Genomic DNA, 18,232 nt, shown 5'->3' with positions numbered 1-18,232 from the left:
TCAGCTTATCTGGCTGACTTTTTTCCTCTCTATGCTCTGGGCCCAGCACTCTTGCCGCGGTCTCCCCATAAACACTTTTGCGTAAGTGAAGTGTGACGGCTTCCATAGTTACTGCAAACCTGCATCCACCCTCATTATTCTCTACAAAGTGTCTGCTAAAGTCAAAATGCACATAGGAAACCAAGAAAAGGCGTGCAGCCAGGAGAGTTGTGGGATATCACCTCCCTCCTACTTTTCCTTTGGAAATCCATGACAAACTTACAATGCAGTGGTGAGGATCTCAGGAGTGGAAGCTGGCTGTCGTGACCACAGAGAGATTCCCTACACGTAAGACTGTTGGAACAGAACATTCTGAACCCACAAATGGGACGTTGGGTGGTTGTCCCACTTTCCCCTCTCCCAGCTCGAGCTGCCTGTAAATATTTTAAACTTGATGAAACATCACTATTGTGTTATTCAGCCAAGACCTTAGTAAGTGCAAAAGTACGTGTTCTGAAATTTGGACTCCAATGGCTAATTATAGATGCTTTGTAATATCCACTGCAGCTTTGTCAAAGCAGCAGTAAGCAGACTTTAGAGTTGGTTGGAAGATTATGCAGTCTTAATCTACCTAGACTTATTTAATGTAACCAGGCTTAACCACATAGGGCCATGTTCTACTTCAGCTCATTAGAGTTCCTTCCTATTAACTCCTTACGTAATTTCCCCAACCCAATTTTCTCTTTGTATAAGCAGGAAAAATAACACAGTGAAATAGAGCCCCCGGTGGGCCATCGGGTCCTGGTTTAGAGTCCATCATGAAATGTGTGTCCTCAAGGAAGTCCTTGACTTTGTTGGGCCTCAGTGTCCTAAATGGTAGGATTTGGTTCAACCAGATGATGTCAAATGTCCTGGAAGACTTTGCTTCATACATAGTTCATAGCAGGGTTCTCCTCCTCCTCCCCTGCTTTGAAAACCCACTCAAGCTTACCTGATTCGACATACTCTTTGACGAGCACAGCACAGTAAGGGTTAACAGCCTCGCCCTGACAAGACTGGCAGGACCCGCAGTCAAAGTTGGACAAGCCAATCCGAAGAAATGGCGACATGGTTGCACCCTAGAAAACGACAAAAGACAAGCGCTGCTTGGGGGCTATGAGAGAATATTTTTGGTGCCCCATGTCCACTTAGCCAATGCTTTATCGCGGACAGCCAGAACCTCAAACGGGTCCACTATCCATCTGAACGAATGCTTTCACTTCCCCTTCTGCAGAGGACACTGCTGGACTCACCCCAAACCACACACTGACTTGCCGAGGGGAGCAGCTTTCTGGAAGTCTGCACTCAACCTTGTTAGTGAGAACGAACTCAAGAGTTAATTCTACTCAACCTAATGGAGTGGGGCCTAGTCGTGGCAGAGTGAGGCAAAAGTTTTCCAACGTTTTATGTCTTCTGTTATTCAAGTAGGTGCCCAGGAAACAGCACACAGTGATCAGAAAATGAGTTTATAAAGAGCGAGTCTATTTTAGTCACACTAGTTAAATATGACACCGCAAAATTCTTACATGGTCTATTTATGTGTGTAATGGGATTGGCCCAAGGCATTCAGCAGCTGATCCTTATTTACTTTGGACATTTTCAAAAAAGTCTGCTTTCTTCACAGTTACACACACACACACAGCCTTTGAACTTAACAAACCACGCAGAAAACTCCAAATTCATTGACTACTATAGAATAGGGCTTTATCATCTAAGGATGAACAAAATACTTGATAAAAGCCCCCAAATCAGCATGTTTTTCAAGAGGTTTAGATGAAAGTTACCAAAGTGCTGGCTCCAAATCCAGAGATCTAGTCTAATTCTTCATCTATTGTTCCATTGTTGAATGTCCTGGCCGCTTATGTGAACTAAATACCTTTTCTCTTTTACCTACTTTCCTGAGGTTCCATTAATCTGAAATTATCATCTGATATTCAGTGAAAAAGTTACTTCCTTGCTCCCTCTCTCTTCTTGACCATTTTATACTCATATTTTTTTCCAAGCCAAAGAAACAAAGCATTGGTTGTCTTTTCTGCCTTTGTATAAAGAAAGAAAACTATGTGAAATAATAAAAACCTGGAAGTGAGAATGAGTAACATAACTGGAAACCTTGGACCTGTAATACCCCATCTAGCGAAGCTGTAAGGGATCTCCAGTACGCTAAATGCCAGTGTTCTTTGGCTCTACAAGAGACAGATTAGGAGCTTTTGACAGGTGCTGTTAATTTCACAGATATTAATGAAGTCCTAGTTTCCTGCAGAGTTTGGAAAGTTTATCTAAAGGAGATGGTTGTGTAAACATCATGATTTGTTGGGTTCTGTATCTATCATGCTGCTGAATTAGCAGGTAGATGTCGTAAACATTTGTCTTTAGGGAGCCCCCTTGGCCCTATGAGTTTAGAATTCCCAGGCAGGAGCGGGGCTAACAGCTGTGAGTTCTCGGGAGAGAGCTTCTTTGAGAATCCCTTCTTTCCTGGGCCACTTGGGTCTTTTAGACAAAACTTCATTTCTCCACAAATCAGGAAAAAGTCACTGAGAATCATCTTCAGTTATGGAAGTTTTTGCCATGTAGGGATTTTTTGAAGATTTCCTTAATTCTTTTTGAGTCTGGAGGGATCACTGACTCATCAAACCTGAGTTAAAGCGCTCTGGCCTTTCCTGGTGTCGCTCTGCTATTCCCAGGTTGGCTTTCTAATCAGGCAACAGCAGCCCAGCAGGTATCTGGGAAATGCTGTCTCAGGAAGAGATGGAAACCTCTGGGGTGACCAGGGCTTTCGTTACAGCAAGGAAGAGAGCTGGGGGCAAAATCCTCTCTCCTGAAGGTCTTGCCTAGACAATGATTTCTTACTTAATAAGCAATGCAGATGATATGGCCATTTGGCCAGATTCACTTGCAGTATTCTGTTACTTCTAAGCATTTTGATTATTTGTCCAATACATGTACGTTCTGTCTGGCAGCCAAGTCAGTATCCCTCTTTCTAAAGGTCTGGTCACAGTGACATGATCTGACATATATTTGACATCTAGAAGACAGAATTGGTATTTGTGGGGTAAGCTTCACACATCATTGAATAGAACCTCAGGCTCAGGAGTGAGTTTTTCAGGCAGATGGCAGCATTTTACACCTGAACTACCCAGAGTGCTTTTCTCCATGTAGTTCAGAGAGCTTTTCAGGTGATCATAATGAAAAATGAAGAAGACATGCAGAGTTAGTAAGACGTCTCTCAATATTTCCACCAATAAAAAAAAGGTTATTATTTTGATCTATTTTCCCTCATCTTTTAAAATTAGCAAGTTTTGTGTTTTTCTCTGCATGCTATGATCATCCTGTGGGTATGGAATTATACTTGGCTTTTTAATTTAACATTTTACTATAAAAATTTTTCAAGTTTCTTTGACATCTTTGCAGACATCCTTGTCATTCTTGCATGACATTTTACTGTCTGTAGCTCTATGATCTGCTTTCCTAAAGTCTAAAGCTACGTATTTAGTCTGTTTCCAACTCCTACACACTAGAAATAATGCATCTTTAACTTTTTTTTTTTTTTTTTACAATCTTTCCCAGATTTAGGGATACTGCATCAGACTGCATCACCAGAGTATTACAATATTATTAATCAAGTGTTATTCCTATTGGTAAGGTCTTATACATTTAAGGAAAATAACCAAACTTAAAGACCTACCCCGGGAAATAGCAATGGTTGGTGCAACAGAAATAAGTTAACATCATTCTTACACAATAAGGGTATTCAAATTTGTAAGAAAAGCACTGTTTATGACCCAAGAAAAGAAATTGCAAAGGCACAAACTATACAAGATACAAAAAACACAGTTGCAACTAATTGTGGAAAAATGTTCAGTCATGTGAGCAATGTAAGACATTCAAAATAAGATACTACGTAATTGCATTTATAGGACACTCTTGAAAATCCAAAACAATATGAAGAAAAACATCAGTGGTTGCCAGGAGTTGGAGCAGGGAGGATCAAAATGAGCAAATGTTGGGTGAAGACAGAACTGTTCTTCAGCTTGATTGTTCTAGTAGTCACAGAAGTCTAAATTCATGGAACTGTACACCAAAGCCAAAGTGAACTTTACTATATGATAATTTAAAAACCAAAAGAAAAGAAATACATGCAATTGGCATTTTAAGGCATGGATTATAAATACAGAAATTATAAAGTAAAAAGAATATATATGAAAAAGCTGCATATTAAATTAAAATCTTAATCAAAAGTGGCCTCAAATTACTAAAGGGAAATGACCAAATCCTTTAAAAAATTAAAATAGCTTTGGCTCTGTGGTATTTAAGCTCTTTTGAATATTTACAGTTAGGCAAACACAGCTGCGAAAAAATAACATTAGAAATTAATAATGCATTTTCTTTGAGGCTAAATTAACATTTAAGTCTTAATTTAAATGTAAAAAGTGTTATAATATTTAAAATATATAATAAAATAAGCTGGGCATCTGGCTTATGCCTGTAATCCCAGCACTTTGGGAGGCTGAGGTGAGCAAATTACATGAGATCAGGAGTTCGACACCATCCCGGCCAACATGGTGAAACTCTCTCTCTGCAAAAAAACAAAAATTAGCTGGGCGTGGTGGGGGGTACCTGTAATCCCAGCTACTCTGGAGGCTGAGGTAGGATAATCGCTTAAACCTGGGAAGCAGAGGTTGCAGGGAGCCAAGATCACGCCACTGCGCTCCAGCCTGCGTGACAGAGCAAGACTCAGACTCAAAAAAAAAAAAAAAAAAAAAAGAAAAAATATATAATAAAAACAATAATATGTTTTTGCCTGTGCAATTATCAAATTTTTGAAATGCTCTTACTTAATGTTGGTAAGGACAAAATGAGTCACACACTTTCATACAACGCTGCTGGGTATGTAAATTATCAGAATCCATTTAACAGCCACACATATATGTGTGGGTGTGTGTGTAAGTACATATTTGTGTGTGTATATGTATGTATCCATGTGTATGTAAAAATATGTGTATCTATCTGCCTATATTAAGAGCCAAGAAAATGTGTAATGTATATACAAGAAAGAAATTAACATAAACGATTTTTGTGGGTTGCCTTTTTGTGTTCACAGTGGATGGCAGGGAGAAGGGGGATTTCCCTGGGTATTAAAATAGAAAGGAGAGTTTCTGTATATAAAAATACAAGTGCTGGATAGCATGCCTCAGGACTAAGCTTGTGTGATCTGTCCTCTGTGCTCTGCAAATTTTAGTTGGTCTCATCTTCACTCTCCATTCCACAAGTGATCTGAGAGACCAAGACAGTTACCCCTTCATCAACTAAGATGAACTCTAAGGTTCAAGAAACAAAAGTTAGCCAGGGGTTGAGGGTCCAGGGCTTGGCTGTCATAACCTCCTAAATTCCCACAGCTACAGGAAAAACACACCCTTGTTAGTCTCACTAATGATAGGAGCAATCAGGTGAAGCGTGAGACCCTTCCTAACTGATTTACAACCCAGACCCCTGCAACGCTTATTGGACAGGGGACCATCCTTCCAGGCATTCTTTCCTGATAAGCAGCAGCAGACCTCAAGCAGGTTTCAGCAGCTTACAGACGCTGCATACAAAATGTCATTGTGTCCGACAATTTGCCTTTTGATGTAAAGAGCCAAATTTAGCACCCCGCTTTAATGTTAAAACTCTGCCCCAGAGTGAACATGGGATGTGTGTTACATTTATGTTTACGTGTGGCACATGCGCTTCACTCCCCTCACAAACATGGATGGCTTTTCCCTAACACTTTCTGAACATATCTGACTCTATTGTGTAATATGGATCCTGGGAGGCAGAAAACCAGCCTGCACTTTCCCTCTCTGAAGAGAGGGCACCTTTGGTACACTCTTCCCAGTTTGCAAACTGCTATTGCCAATAAAGCTCTTTTCTACTGTTCAGCCTTCCTGGTGGTCTTTGTGTAATACATGGCAGTCTCATACTTTATGACAACAACCTGTGTCACACATTCGTCTCTCTCCTGGATATCTCCAAGGGGACCCCAACTCACCGGGTCCCATACATAACTCCCCACCTTTCCTTTCAGACTTGCCTCTTCTTTCATTTTGCCAGCTCAGTGCTTCATGCTATGATGCTCAGCCTCACCCGCGGCTTCAACTTCACCTTCCGCTCATGTCCTACAACGCACGTGCTTCATCTCCTGCTCCACCAATTCTGCATCACCTCTCTTGTGACTCACTGCAGCATCTTACCCTGCCTCCTCTGTCCAGCCTTGGTCACCTCTCCATCTCCATCAAATCTCCACGCTCTAGCCTGAGCGATCTTAGGGTCTTGCAAAACTGCTGCTGTTTCTCCAATGTGCCATGTGTTTCTCAGCTTCAGACTTCTAGTAAAGCTGCTTCCTCTCCCTGGAATGCCTCCCTGTTTCACTCCATCGTCCCCGCCTCCCTCTTCCTCATCTTTCAAGTTCCTGTTTGGTCTCTAGCTCCTCTTTGAAGCCTTCCTTTCCCCGCCCCATGGCCCTCCCATCAACACATCCCGGGCTCTGCAGTTCCCTGAGGGCACTGCTGGACAGCACCTGTCATACTGATTTGCGTCACATCTGCCATTTCTCAAGTCCGAGTGGGGTGGATCCTACGGCTCCAGCTCTCAGCCCTCTAACATGTGGACCTAGTAGAGCCCCACCAGGGTGTCCCCTACTTAATTCTTGAGATGTCATATACACTCAGAAGAGGGGTTCAACTCCAACTACAGAAGTCTCTCTGCTCTCATCTGCAATACATTTAGCAAGAACTCCTCAGAACAAGTGCATGTGGGTGCCTTACTTCCCTCATCTCCGATGACTATAAATGATTTCCCTCTGTGATCGCATTCCTTTGGAGATGTGGTCAGCTTGTGGGATAGGGGAAGAAACATAGTGCCAGTGCCTACACTGCTGTATTTCCCTAGAATGTGCAATTGGGTTTATGGGTTCATGTCTATTTTCCTCAACAATTCCAAGGGAAGGGTCTGTGTCTTCATCACCTATGTTCCTCCAGAGCTAATCCTGCCTTGTGATACATGCTAGAGACTCTGCATTTTTGCTTAGGGAGTGTGTTTTCAAAAGCAACATTTTACCAAATCTCTTCATCTCACGCATTTGTTTTACCTGCAAGGGTATACTATGGTCAAATTAAGTGACAGACAATTACAGAGTCAAGGGCAAAGGAAGCAGCCCGGAACGTGTTATAGACAAGAGATCGATGCTCTCCTGCGCAGAACTGCTGGAGTTATTTAAACTCTCTAAGCCTGCTATCGCATTTGGAAATTACTGATGCTACCATTACTCACCTCAAAGGGCCATGAGGATTAAGTGGGCAAATATACACAAGGTGCTTAGAATGGGGCTGGCTCAACATAAACGCTCCATAAATGTTAGTTATTATTATTATTACAACTCTGATATATTTTCTAATGGGCCTTCTTGACTTTATTGGCGTGTACCAAAAAGAGCAAGAGGAAAGCAGAAATAGTCTTTTAGGAGCATATCTGGGCTAAATTATGTCACCTTCCTGTGCACTCTGCGACAGAGCTCCCATAAAACCCTCCATCTATCTCCTGCAGAGCACTTACTGCCCTCTGAGGTCCTCATCTGGAGGCGGCCATTATCATGATGGATATCAGTTATGTTCATCCAATCTTCCATGCTTTTGCTATCCCAGCTGCAAAACACCATCATGATATGTACTTTATTTATTATTATTTTTGAGACAGTGTTTTGCTCTGTTGCCCAGGCTGGAGTGCAATGGTGTGATCTCAGCTCACTCCAACCTCTGCCTCCTGAGTTCAAGTGATTCTCCTGCCTCAGCCTCCCAAGTAGCTGGGATTACACACACGTGCCACTACACCCAGCTAATTTTTAGTAGAGGCAGCATTTCACCATGTTGTCAGGCTGGTCTTAAACTCCTGACCTCAGGTGATCTGCCCACTTTGGCCTCCCAAAGTGCTGGGATTACAGGCATGAGCCACCGTGCCTGGTTGATATGTACTTTAAATCAGCAGAGGATTTTTACTCTTACAGGTTATTTGTGTGATCTCATTTGTCTTTGGTAAGTAGCTTTGATGCAGGTACATGATTGAGTCTAATTGCTTAGTGCTTTAGGCCACACGCTATCGAGTACTGAATTGAGATTTCTGGTCTTTTGATTCTCTGGGCACTGACTCACCTATTTAGCTAGGCTGATTCACCCTCCACAATTCAAATCCCCAGAATGCCTTTAGAGTGATGCTGAGGATGTCCACATAACTGAACCTGATGGGGACAGATTCCATAGAAATAGAAAGCTATAGAAGTGTAAGCAATAGAAGTGTAATATACTCTCAGCGACTGAAAAAATACCAATTGTAAATTTGGGAATGAGACAAACAGTAAGTATGGGCCAGGCACAGTGGCTCGTGCCTGTAATCCCAGAACTTTGGGAGATTGAGGTGGGAGGATCACTTGAGCCTAGGAGTTTGAGACCAGCCTCAGCAACAAAATAATGCCCCATCTCTAGTTTTTTTTTTTTTTTTTTTTTTTAACTAGCTGGGCATGGTGGCAAACACCTATAGTTCCAGCTACTTGGGAGGCTGAGGAGGAAGAATCGTTTGATCCCAGGGGGTCAAGGCTGCAGTGAGCTGTGATTGCACCACTGCACCAGCCTGGGTGACAGAGCAAGACTCTTCTCAAAATGATGATGATAATAACAATAATAAAGTATGAATAATTCCCTGAAACGATGTTGAGTAATGTCACAGCATTCTGAGTAAGCCAGGCGCTCTCACCAAAATGACAAAAGGCCTCGTGCTTCTCCAGATGGCCATCCTCACAAACTGCTCACAAGGAAATTCCTTTCTGGCCCCTAAATCCCTGAGGATCCACACTCCCCTATAAAACAAGCATACTCGGATTGCAGCCATAGGACTGCAGCCTAAGCTTTACTTCTAAAACTGAGTTCTGTTTTAGGAACTCAGCTGACAATGTTGATTTCGAGCTCATCTTCCCAGGTACAGAAGAAGGACCAGCTGAGATCAGTTGCTCTTCACCCCACCCTGGGGCAGGTGAATGACGATTTGATCCTCTGCTCCCTGTTGTCATGCATTTACCTTATCTTACATAAAACGTGGATTTACTGAGCGCTAATTGGAGCCTCACTCCCATCCTCCTCCCTCTTCCCTCCCGCCTGCCCCCTTTCCCCAGCACTGGGTTCCTAAAGACCTCTTTGGAAAGCAGAGGTCACAGGTGCTTCTGTGGCTGGTGTTTTTCCCGGGTGTGTCCTCAGACTTTGGCTCAATAAACCTCAACTGACAGAGACACTCGCCTCAGTCACTCATTTTCTGGTCAACACGTTCTAGATGAATAAACCGTTCCTGCCCATCTCCACCCTCCTCTCATTTCACAGGATCTGCTGACTCACAGAACCATTTCTGCATCGTTCTTGGCCATGCTGTAGGCTGGGGTGGGGGGAATGGCATCCTCCTCAGTTGGGAGGGGTTGGGTGGGGGGTCCCTGCCACAGTCCAGCATTGCATGGGACGCTGTGAACTGAGAATCAACTTCTTTGCCTGAATGCTTTAGCCATCTCCATGGATCTGGCCTTTGCCATAGCCAGGTGGACATGCTTCTCCATCTCCCTGATGCCTGATCTGCAAGAGGGCCTATGTACTGGATCCCCCACAACCCACAAAACTGTGCAAAGGACTACAGAGTGAGTCAGCAACAGCACCTGGACCCAGCCTTGGTGGCTAAGTGTCTCCACTCAGAATGACATATTATTTCTTGTCAGCAAATGTCTTTGAAGGTTAGGTCAGGGAGGACGTAAATGCATGGGGGTTTCGCTGTTGACTGTTTCTGTCTGCCCCCACCCATCCCTACTACAAAGGACGTGTTATGACTGTAGGGGCAGCTTTCCTGGCAACTTGCTTGATTATCTTAAACACTAATAGGATGTTTCTCTTTGTCTGTGTACCTGGAGCTTAACAATCTTTCTTTCTACTCCATGGCTATGATTTGAAGAGTGAAGAAGTGGGTGATGTAAACAGAGATGGAGTTTCTCGGAATACCCTAAGTCCCTTCTGGATGTCAGGGTGCCTCTGTCTACTTGGGTAATTTTCTCAGCATGTCATAAACCTGTGCAATTCCCCCCAAGCTTCTGCCAGTCACGCCTTTAGAGGTGGCTGATTGGGATCAATGAAGGTTTCTATGGCCAAAGTCTAGAAAGAAGCTAACTTCACTGGATAAAGCTGGGAGGAACCTGGCCTCCCTGGCATCATTTTCTGAACGTGGTTAGGATGATCACTTACTGGACACAAAGATGCTGCCTTTTATAGGAGGAAATGGAAATGTATAACTCTGATCCTTGGGTCAAAATTTACTCTGAAAAGACAATCTTCTGGGTCTACCATCCTGTGACCCAGTAGCTCTAACTGAGGTGCTGGATGCCTTGCAATCCTCCTGACACTTCTTCCTGCCATGCAGGTGCTCAGTGAGGACGAGCATACTGCCCGAAACAGGGGCATCAAGTCAGGGCCAGGGACTCCGGTGCTCTGGTCAAGGGGCGCCTTGACTGAGAAGGACAGCTGAAGTCCCTGGGCACGGGGCTCTGCGCTTCTCGAACCTTTGCATGGCAGAGTTCAAAAAGGCCCAGAGACCCGGAAAGAGTTAACACATGAAGGAGCTTGCAGGTTTGCAAATGACGGTGTCATGGAGTTTAGGCCAGCTCTATCACTTATCAAGCTGTATGGTCTTGGACAGGTGACTTAATCTCTCTGCGACATTACTATTTCTGTAAAACAAGGTGTATAATGGACCCACTTCACCGAGGTCTTTGAAGGACTGTGTCTATGTCTATGTTGTAATGATTTAATGAATTAATCCATTGACAGTGTTTGGTGGAAAAGATGGCTATGATAATCACACCACACTTTTCTAAAGCATGCTTAGAAATTCTCCCTCATGAAAATACCACGGGAATTTGTTTCATGGGTCATCTGACATGGCCCAGGATACCTCTGAACCACTTGCCAAGGGGATGAAGTGACACATTTGTTTTTTGCTGTTAGTCACTAAGCATTTGGTATACCTGCCTACCATATTGCAAAGTACTGCATTGGATATGCAGATGAGATGGGGTCCCTGTTCTCAATATATTATGGGTAGTTATGGCGTAAACCTCTCCTTCCTAGAGTGCCGCCAGAGAAGGAGGCTTTCAAGAGCCTGGACTCCACTTTCTTATTCTTTGATTTAATGAATAGAGATGTGGCTGGTTCCCATTAACTTAGCGTCAGAGACACAACAAGATATGGCAAAGTGAGCTCTCATCCCTGGGTACATCAGTATCAAAAACACCCATCCTCCTATGCTGCTATGACACCACACCCCACTTCCTCCTGTGGGTGTGTGACACTTTTCAAAGAAAATACAGTATTTGGTAGTATCAACACAGCAAGCGGAAGTAGCGGTGTTCAGTCCGCAGTGATCTCACGGTTTTGTAGAGAATACTCTACGGAATCCTCCATGTGCCAGCTATGCCCGGCAACGGAGGACTGGGTTATCACAGTTACCGGGGGTTGCTGCAGATAAAGGGACAGGGTGGACCCAGAAAGGGCACCAGAGGAAGGGAAAGAAAGAGCAGAAAGAGAGAGCGGGGTCATTCTGGGTGGATGTATGTGTTTAGGGCAATGCGAATTGCTCACATCCAGATGCAGTCAGAAATGCCACCAGCTTACAGATGTAAGTGTCATAAAAACCTTGTTTCAGTTGTTTGGAGCTTAGAATCCATTGAAACTTTAAAATTAGGTAATACTTAGGTTCTTAGACCAGCCCCTTCACTGATCATTCATCTGCTAATTCAGAAAGAAGCCAAAATTAATGCATAAAACTCACCACCCATTGGCATTGTTCTAGCTTACAGGAGTCTCTGTTTTTCTACCTGTGACATTTCAGATTTATTGTGGGCTGAATATCCACTGGGGGCCTAATTTCTTAATTTAAAAAACTATTAAGTTGTTTTATGAAGTGAGAAGAGGACATCTGTACTCTCACCTGTCAGTAGGGTGGAGCCCGCATGGTTCTCAGAGATGGTCCTGGAGAAATAGCAACATCAGCATCCCTGAGACCTCTTTAAAAATGCACATCTTGCAGCCCCACCCAGAGCTGCTGGGTGAGAAACTCTGTGGTAGGGACTGAGCCTTAGCAAGGCTGCCAGGGAACGGGTTGTCCTTGCAGGGTGGCGCAGCAGCTCTGGAGTCAGCTCTGCCCGGCCAGGCCTGCAGCGTTCTCATTTCTGTTTGCTCAGAATCCACACAGTGCCTGGTGGCTCTAAATCAGTGGCTCTCAATGGGTGATGCTGCTCCCAGGGGACATTTGGCAATGTCTGGAGACAGGTATTTTTGGTTGGCACAAATGGTGGGAGGGTGTGCTCCTGGCATCTAGTAGGGTGAGGTCAGAGATACAACTCAACAACCTATAATGGCAGCCTAGTCCCCCACTAGCCCCACCAAAACCAAGAGTGCTGGGGTTGAGAAACCCTGTCCTAAATAAATGCGTTGAGTGTGACAATACCAAGAATATTTCCCCGCCCTTTCCTCACCACTTCTCATCACTTCCTCAAGTTCAGTGAATTGTGGACCCACCTGGAGGAGGGAAGAAGGTAGATTGAGAGACCCTGTCTCTCTTTCCCATATTCCCTTCTCAATTAGGGACCACATGTAGCACAGGAATTGACCACATAAGATGTTCATAATAAGCGTCTTTGGAATAAGTAAATGAATGAATCAATTATAATCAGGCAGGAAATAAATCAGTTAGTAGATCTGTTTTTGTTTAATTTTGAAAGCTGAAAGTGCCCTTATTGATCTAGTGGTCTGCCTTCTGATGTAACAGAAGAGAGAGCTGACCCTCAGAAAATTAAGGCAAGTGGTCAAAGCTATCTACTTAATTAGCTGCAGGAAGGGATTAAGAGCCAGTTCTCCCAGTGCCTCCCTCTGTCTTCTTTCCACTGGGCCAGTGTTTGACTGTTCTGGGCATCACTCAGTGAGGATCCGATTTAAAGAGATGATTGAATTTGCTCCTGCACAGAGTATTAATATGACACGCGCTGAAGGATTATTTAAATGGCCAGATGTCGGACTCTGTCAGGCTTAATGCTTGTGACTTGTAATGATTTCTGAGTGTTCAGTGCAGTAGCTGGCATTTAATTAGCCAGTGGCTGGGTGAACGGCTCATTCTTCATACTTTAGAAAGGGCTTTTCTATATTCATCATGTGCATATAATATGAAGAGATTAAAGCCTTAGCTTCTTTAAGAAAAACATGGTCTAAAAAGAGTACTAGGTTATGGAATATATAGCCTGCAAATGTCAAGCTTCTACTTTACTTGGTGAATTTGTCCTGAGCTATTCAGATTACTTTGTGACAAGAGAGACGTTACTTCAGTCTAGAGTCATTGCACATCAAATGCGCTCAATCTTGTCCGAAATGTACTTCAGCCTGCTCTTACAAGACACCAATCTCTTAAGAGAACATGACAGCATTTTATAACTGCAGTTTCATTACTCTCCAGAGTAGAAGGTAGACGGAATGAGTAACTACCTTCGTTTTTAAAAGGAGTCCATTATAGATTAGTGGCAAATAACTAATATGCACAGAGCACTTTACAGTTTACAAATATCTTTTCAAAGAGAATAATTAAGAGGCTGCTTAATCTAAGAGATGTTGATAATTTATTTCTTCCTTGGCCCTTTACCACAGATTAAAGAAGCACCATTCTGTGGTATTCTGTTTTACTGCAATACTTGCTAAACTGCAATTTATTCTAATTTTTTATTTTTTTCATATTCCCCCTTGAATCTAAGCTCTACGACTTCAAAAGCAATTTTAGATTTTGCTTTTTAAAAAGTAGATTTTTTAGAACAGTTTTAGGTTCACACTAAAATAGAAGGTACAGAGAGTTCCCACTTAGCCCTTGTGCCTGCAGACACAGAGCTCCTCTGACTACCAACATCCCCCACCAGAGCTGGGGATGGACCTACATTTGCATGTTATTATCACCCATAGTCCATAATTTACCATATGTTCACTCTTTTTTTTTTTTTTTTTTTTTTTTGAGTTGGAGTCTCACCCAGCCTCCCAGGCTGGAGTGTAGTGGCGCCATCTTGGCTCACTGCAACCTCCAACTTCCAGGTTCAAGCGATTCTCCTGTCTCAGCCTCCCGGGTAGCTGCGATTACAGGCACCCAGCATTGTGCCCAGCTAATTTTTGTATTTTAGTAGAGACAGGGTTTCACCATGTTGGCCATGCTGGTTTTGAACTCCTGACCTCAGGTAATCTGCTCACCTCAGCCTCCCAAAGTGCTAGGATTACAGGCTTGAGCTATCGTGCCAGCCTCAGTTCACTCTTGACGCTGTACATTCTGTGGATAATGAGATGGATCCACTGTTACAGTGGATCATACAGAATAGTTTCACTGCCCTAAAAATGTCCTCTGTCTTTTCATCCTTCCTTCCCACAGCCCTAATACGTATTAAAATAACGCTATTTTAATAAGAATAATGTGGTTTTGGCAGCAAGAGATGGACAGGTTACCAGAAAAAAATTGAGTATCCAGAGACAGATCCAAGTATATATAAAAGTTTTGTGCTTTTGTAAAGAAGGTGGTATTTAAACTCAATGGGAAAGGGAAAAATTGCTTAATAAATGGGACTGTGTCTACCAGCTATAACCTACATTAAAGCTAATATAATATTAAATTCAGATAGATTGAAAATGTTCATGCAGAAATAAAACTGCTAAACCACTAAAAGTACTATATAATATAGATCAATTATACCCTTTTGGAATTAGAAATGGCTTCTTAGAAATGACCCCACAAAGAAGTCCCACAAAGGTAAACATTTCCAAACTATTTTACATAAAACTGTGTGTTATTAACACATGTGTGAAAAATACACTGGGAGACATAATTGCAAAATATGTTGCAAAATCTTTAATTATTTAAATATCATTTAAAAGGGCAAATCCCCTAATCAAAGAATGGGCAAAGACTAAAAACAGGCAATTTACAAAAGAAAAGTTATAAAGGGCCAATAAAACAAGATCAATTTTACTAGAAATAAATGATATGTAAATTATCCAGGTCTTTAATTCCTTCTCTGCAATTCCAAATGCCAAAAAGCCCTAAAATTAGAAAAAAAAAATTTTGTAATATAAACTAATTTTGTAGCAAAATCCAAAATCTGACATGAAGCTCTTAATAGTCTATTCATTCTACTGAACGTAACTCTTAAAATCCTTCCCCAATACACAGCTTTTTGGGAAAATTTTATAATATATAGCATATAACTTTATTACCTTTATAAGACAAATTATGAAGCAGATCTGACCTTAGCAATTTGGATAAGAGACCCATACAAGCTTTATAGAAGAAAGTGTGGGAAAAAAACCACCTTAAACTTCATAAGGAACCAAAAGAGAGCCCACGTAGCCAAATCAATTCTAAGCAAAAAGAACAAAGCTGGAGGTATCACGCTACCTGACTTCAAACTATATTACAAGGCTACAGTAATCAAAACAGCATGGTACTGGTACCAAAATAGAGATATTGATCAATGGAACAGAACAGAGGCCTTGGAGGCAATGCCACACATCTACAACCATCTGATCTTTGAAAAATCTGACAAAAACAAGCGATGGGGAAAGGGTTCCCTGTTTAATAAATGGTGTTGGGAAAACTGGCTAGCCATGTGCAGAAAGCAGAAACTGGACCGCTTCCTGACACCTTACACTAAACTCTAGATTGATTAAAGACTTAAACATAAGACCTAACACCATAAAAACCCTAGAAGAAAACCTAGGCAAAACCATGCAGGACATAGGCATAGGCAAGGACTTCATGACTAAAACACCAAAAGCATTGACAACAAAAGCCAAAATAGACAAATGGGACCTAGTTAAACTCCAGAGCTTCTGCAGAGCAAGACAAACAATCATTAGAGTAAACCAGCAACCAATGGGACAAAATTTTTGCAATTTACCCAACTGACAGGGGCTAATATCCAGAATCTACAAAGAACTAAAACAGATTCACAAGAAAAAAACAAACAAGCCCATTCAAAAGTGGGCAAAGGATATGAACAGACACTTTACAAAAGAAGACATACAGGAGGCCAACAAACATATGAAAAAATGCTCATCATCACTGGTCATTAGAGAAATGCAAATCAAAGCTACATTGAGATACCATCTCATACCAGTTAGAATGGCGATCATTAAAAAATGTGGAGAGATCCTCTGATACCAAGATGGCCGTTTAGGAACAGCTCAGGATTGCAGCTCCCAGTGAAAGCGCAGAGGGTGAGTGGACGCCGTGTTTTTATTGCCCACAGACTAGTAAATTCCCGGGCAGAGGTGCTCCACGGTCGCCAGCGCGGCTGTTTCGGCCAGCACCGCTGCTTTGCCCCGCGCGGCTGCTTTGTCGGCGCCCCGGAGCCGCAGTTCTCCGTATAAAATACACTGGTCCGGGGGCCCTTTTGGCTGGCGATTGGAGCCACGGGAAGTCGCCCATACGATGGTTCAAAAAGGGGACTGAGCAGAGAACCAGGACAGTAGATTCCAGGGCAAAAAAAGAAAAAAAAAACGCCACAAACCTCAGTGCCGCTGTTTAAGCCAGCGCAGTGAGTGGCCACAGGGGAAAACAAACAGACCCCGGCGCCTCTTCAACAGGCGACTGGAACACCAACTTAAAAAAGGCTCTGAGGCAGGGAGCCAGGCGATCAGGCTCGGCTGGTCCCACCCCCACAAAAGAACAGCAACCAGAAACTCTGGATTGAGAGTTTCACAGCAAGCACAGCTGAACCCGGGACGGTCCAGCTCTGTGGGGGAGGGGCGTCTGCCATTACCGAGGCAGCCCGCCGTTGCCAAGGCAACCCGCCATTGCTGAGGCAGCCCGCCATTGCCAAGGCAACCCGCCACAGCAGAGACTCCGCCCCAACAGAGGCGGGCCACCATCGCCAAAGCAGTTCTAACTACACCCATATAAATAGGACTGCAGGGAAGTTCACCCGGCAGCGGGGCGCAGCCCACAGCAGCTCAGCAAAGCTGCTATAGGCCGACAGTGACTAGGCGGCCTCCTTGCTGGGCTGGGCAGGTCTGAAGGAAAAAAAAAAAAAAAAAAAAAAGAAGGCGGCAGCATAACGGAAACTCATAAATAAAGCCCTAAATCCCTGGGACAGAGCACCTGGGAACAAAAAGCAGTTTATGAGTTCTGCTGCATCAGACCCAAAAGTACCTGCCTAGCAGCTCTGAATGAACAACAACAGAGCTCGCAGCTCACCATTTGAGTTCCTATAAAGAAGAGACCATCTCCTCAAGCAGCTCCCTGACCCCTATATATCCAAAAAGACACCTCATAAAAGAGAGATCAGATTGACACTAGGCGGGTATCCTTCTGGGACAAAGATAGCAGAAGAAGAAAACTGGTAACAACCCTTGCTGTTCAGCAGCTGCTGCAGGTGAACCCCAGGCAAGCAGGGCCTGGAGTGAACCTCAGCAGACCTACAGCAGGGGGGCCAGACTGTCAGAAGGAAAACCAAGAAACAGAAATAACCTCATCATCAACAAACAGAACGTCAATCTGAAAGATTTGAGACCCAATCTGAAAGCCAGCAACTACAACGTCGACAGGTGGATAAATCCTTAAAGATGGGAAGAAACCAGTGCAAAAAGGATGAAAACACCCGAAACCAGAACACCTCTCCTCCTAAAAGGGATCACAACTCCTCACCAGCAAGGGAACAAGGTTGGATGGAGAACGAGTGTGATGAAATGACAGAATCAGACTTCAGAAGGTGGGTAGTAAGAAACTTCTGTGAACTTAAAGAACATGTTCTAACCAAATGCAAAGAAACTAAGAACCTTGAAAAAAGATTTGACGAAATGCTAACGAGAATGGACAAAATAGAAAGGAATATAAGTGAATTGATGGAGCTGAAAAACGCAACACGAGAACTTCGTGAAGCATGCACAAGTATCAACAGCCGAATGGACCAAGCAGAAGAAAGGATATCAGAGGTCGAAGATCAACTCAATGAAATAAAACGGGAAGGCAAGACTGGAGAAAAAAGGTTAAAAAGGAACGAACAAAGTCTCCAAGAACTGTGGGACTATGTGAAAAGATCTAATCTACGTTTGATAGGCATACCCGAATGCGACGAAGAGAATGAATC

The 18,232-nt window shown here is 43.2% G+C and overlaps 1 protein-coding gene across 7 annotated transcripts in view; it reads right to left on the bottom strand.

Annotated features, from left to right (window-relative positions):
* The window catches only part of PRKCQ (protein kinase C theta), a 146,345-nt gene that overhangs the window by 84,786 nt on the left and 43,327 nt on the right, over positions 1–18,232 (bottom strand). For 5 of the 7 annotated variants that reach the window (XM_032258165.1, XM_032258161.1, XM_032258167.1 and 2 more), the window contains exon 2: positions 971–1,097. In XM_032258165.1, coding sequence (XP_032114056.1) covers positions 971–1,088 — 118 coding nt within the window. In that variant the 5' untranslated portion in view covers positions 1,089–1,097. Of the gene's footprint in view, positions 1–970; positions 1,098–1,271; positions 4,404–18,232 lie in introns of those variants that run through there. The other 2 variants (XM_032258163.1, XM_032258162.1) reach the window with 2 other exon arrangements.

Source organism: Sapajus apella, unplaced genomic scaffold (genome assembly GCF_009761245.1).
Source record: "Sapajus apella isolate SASKATOON/1434 unplaced genomic scaffold, GSC_monkey_1.0 scaffold100, whole genome shotgun sequence".
In the NCBI taxonomy this organism is placed as follows: domain Eukaryota; kingdom Metazoa; phylum Chordata; class Mammalia; order Primates; family Cebidae; genus Sapajus; species Sapajus apella.
This window is presented reverse-complemented; position numbering and strand designations above follow the sequence as displayed.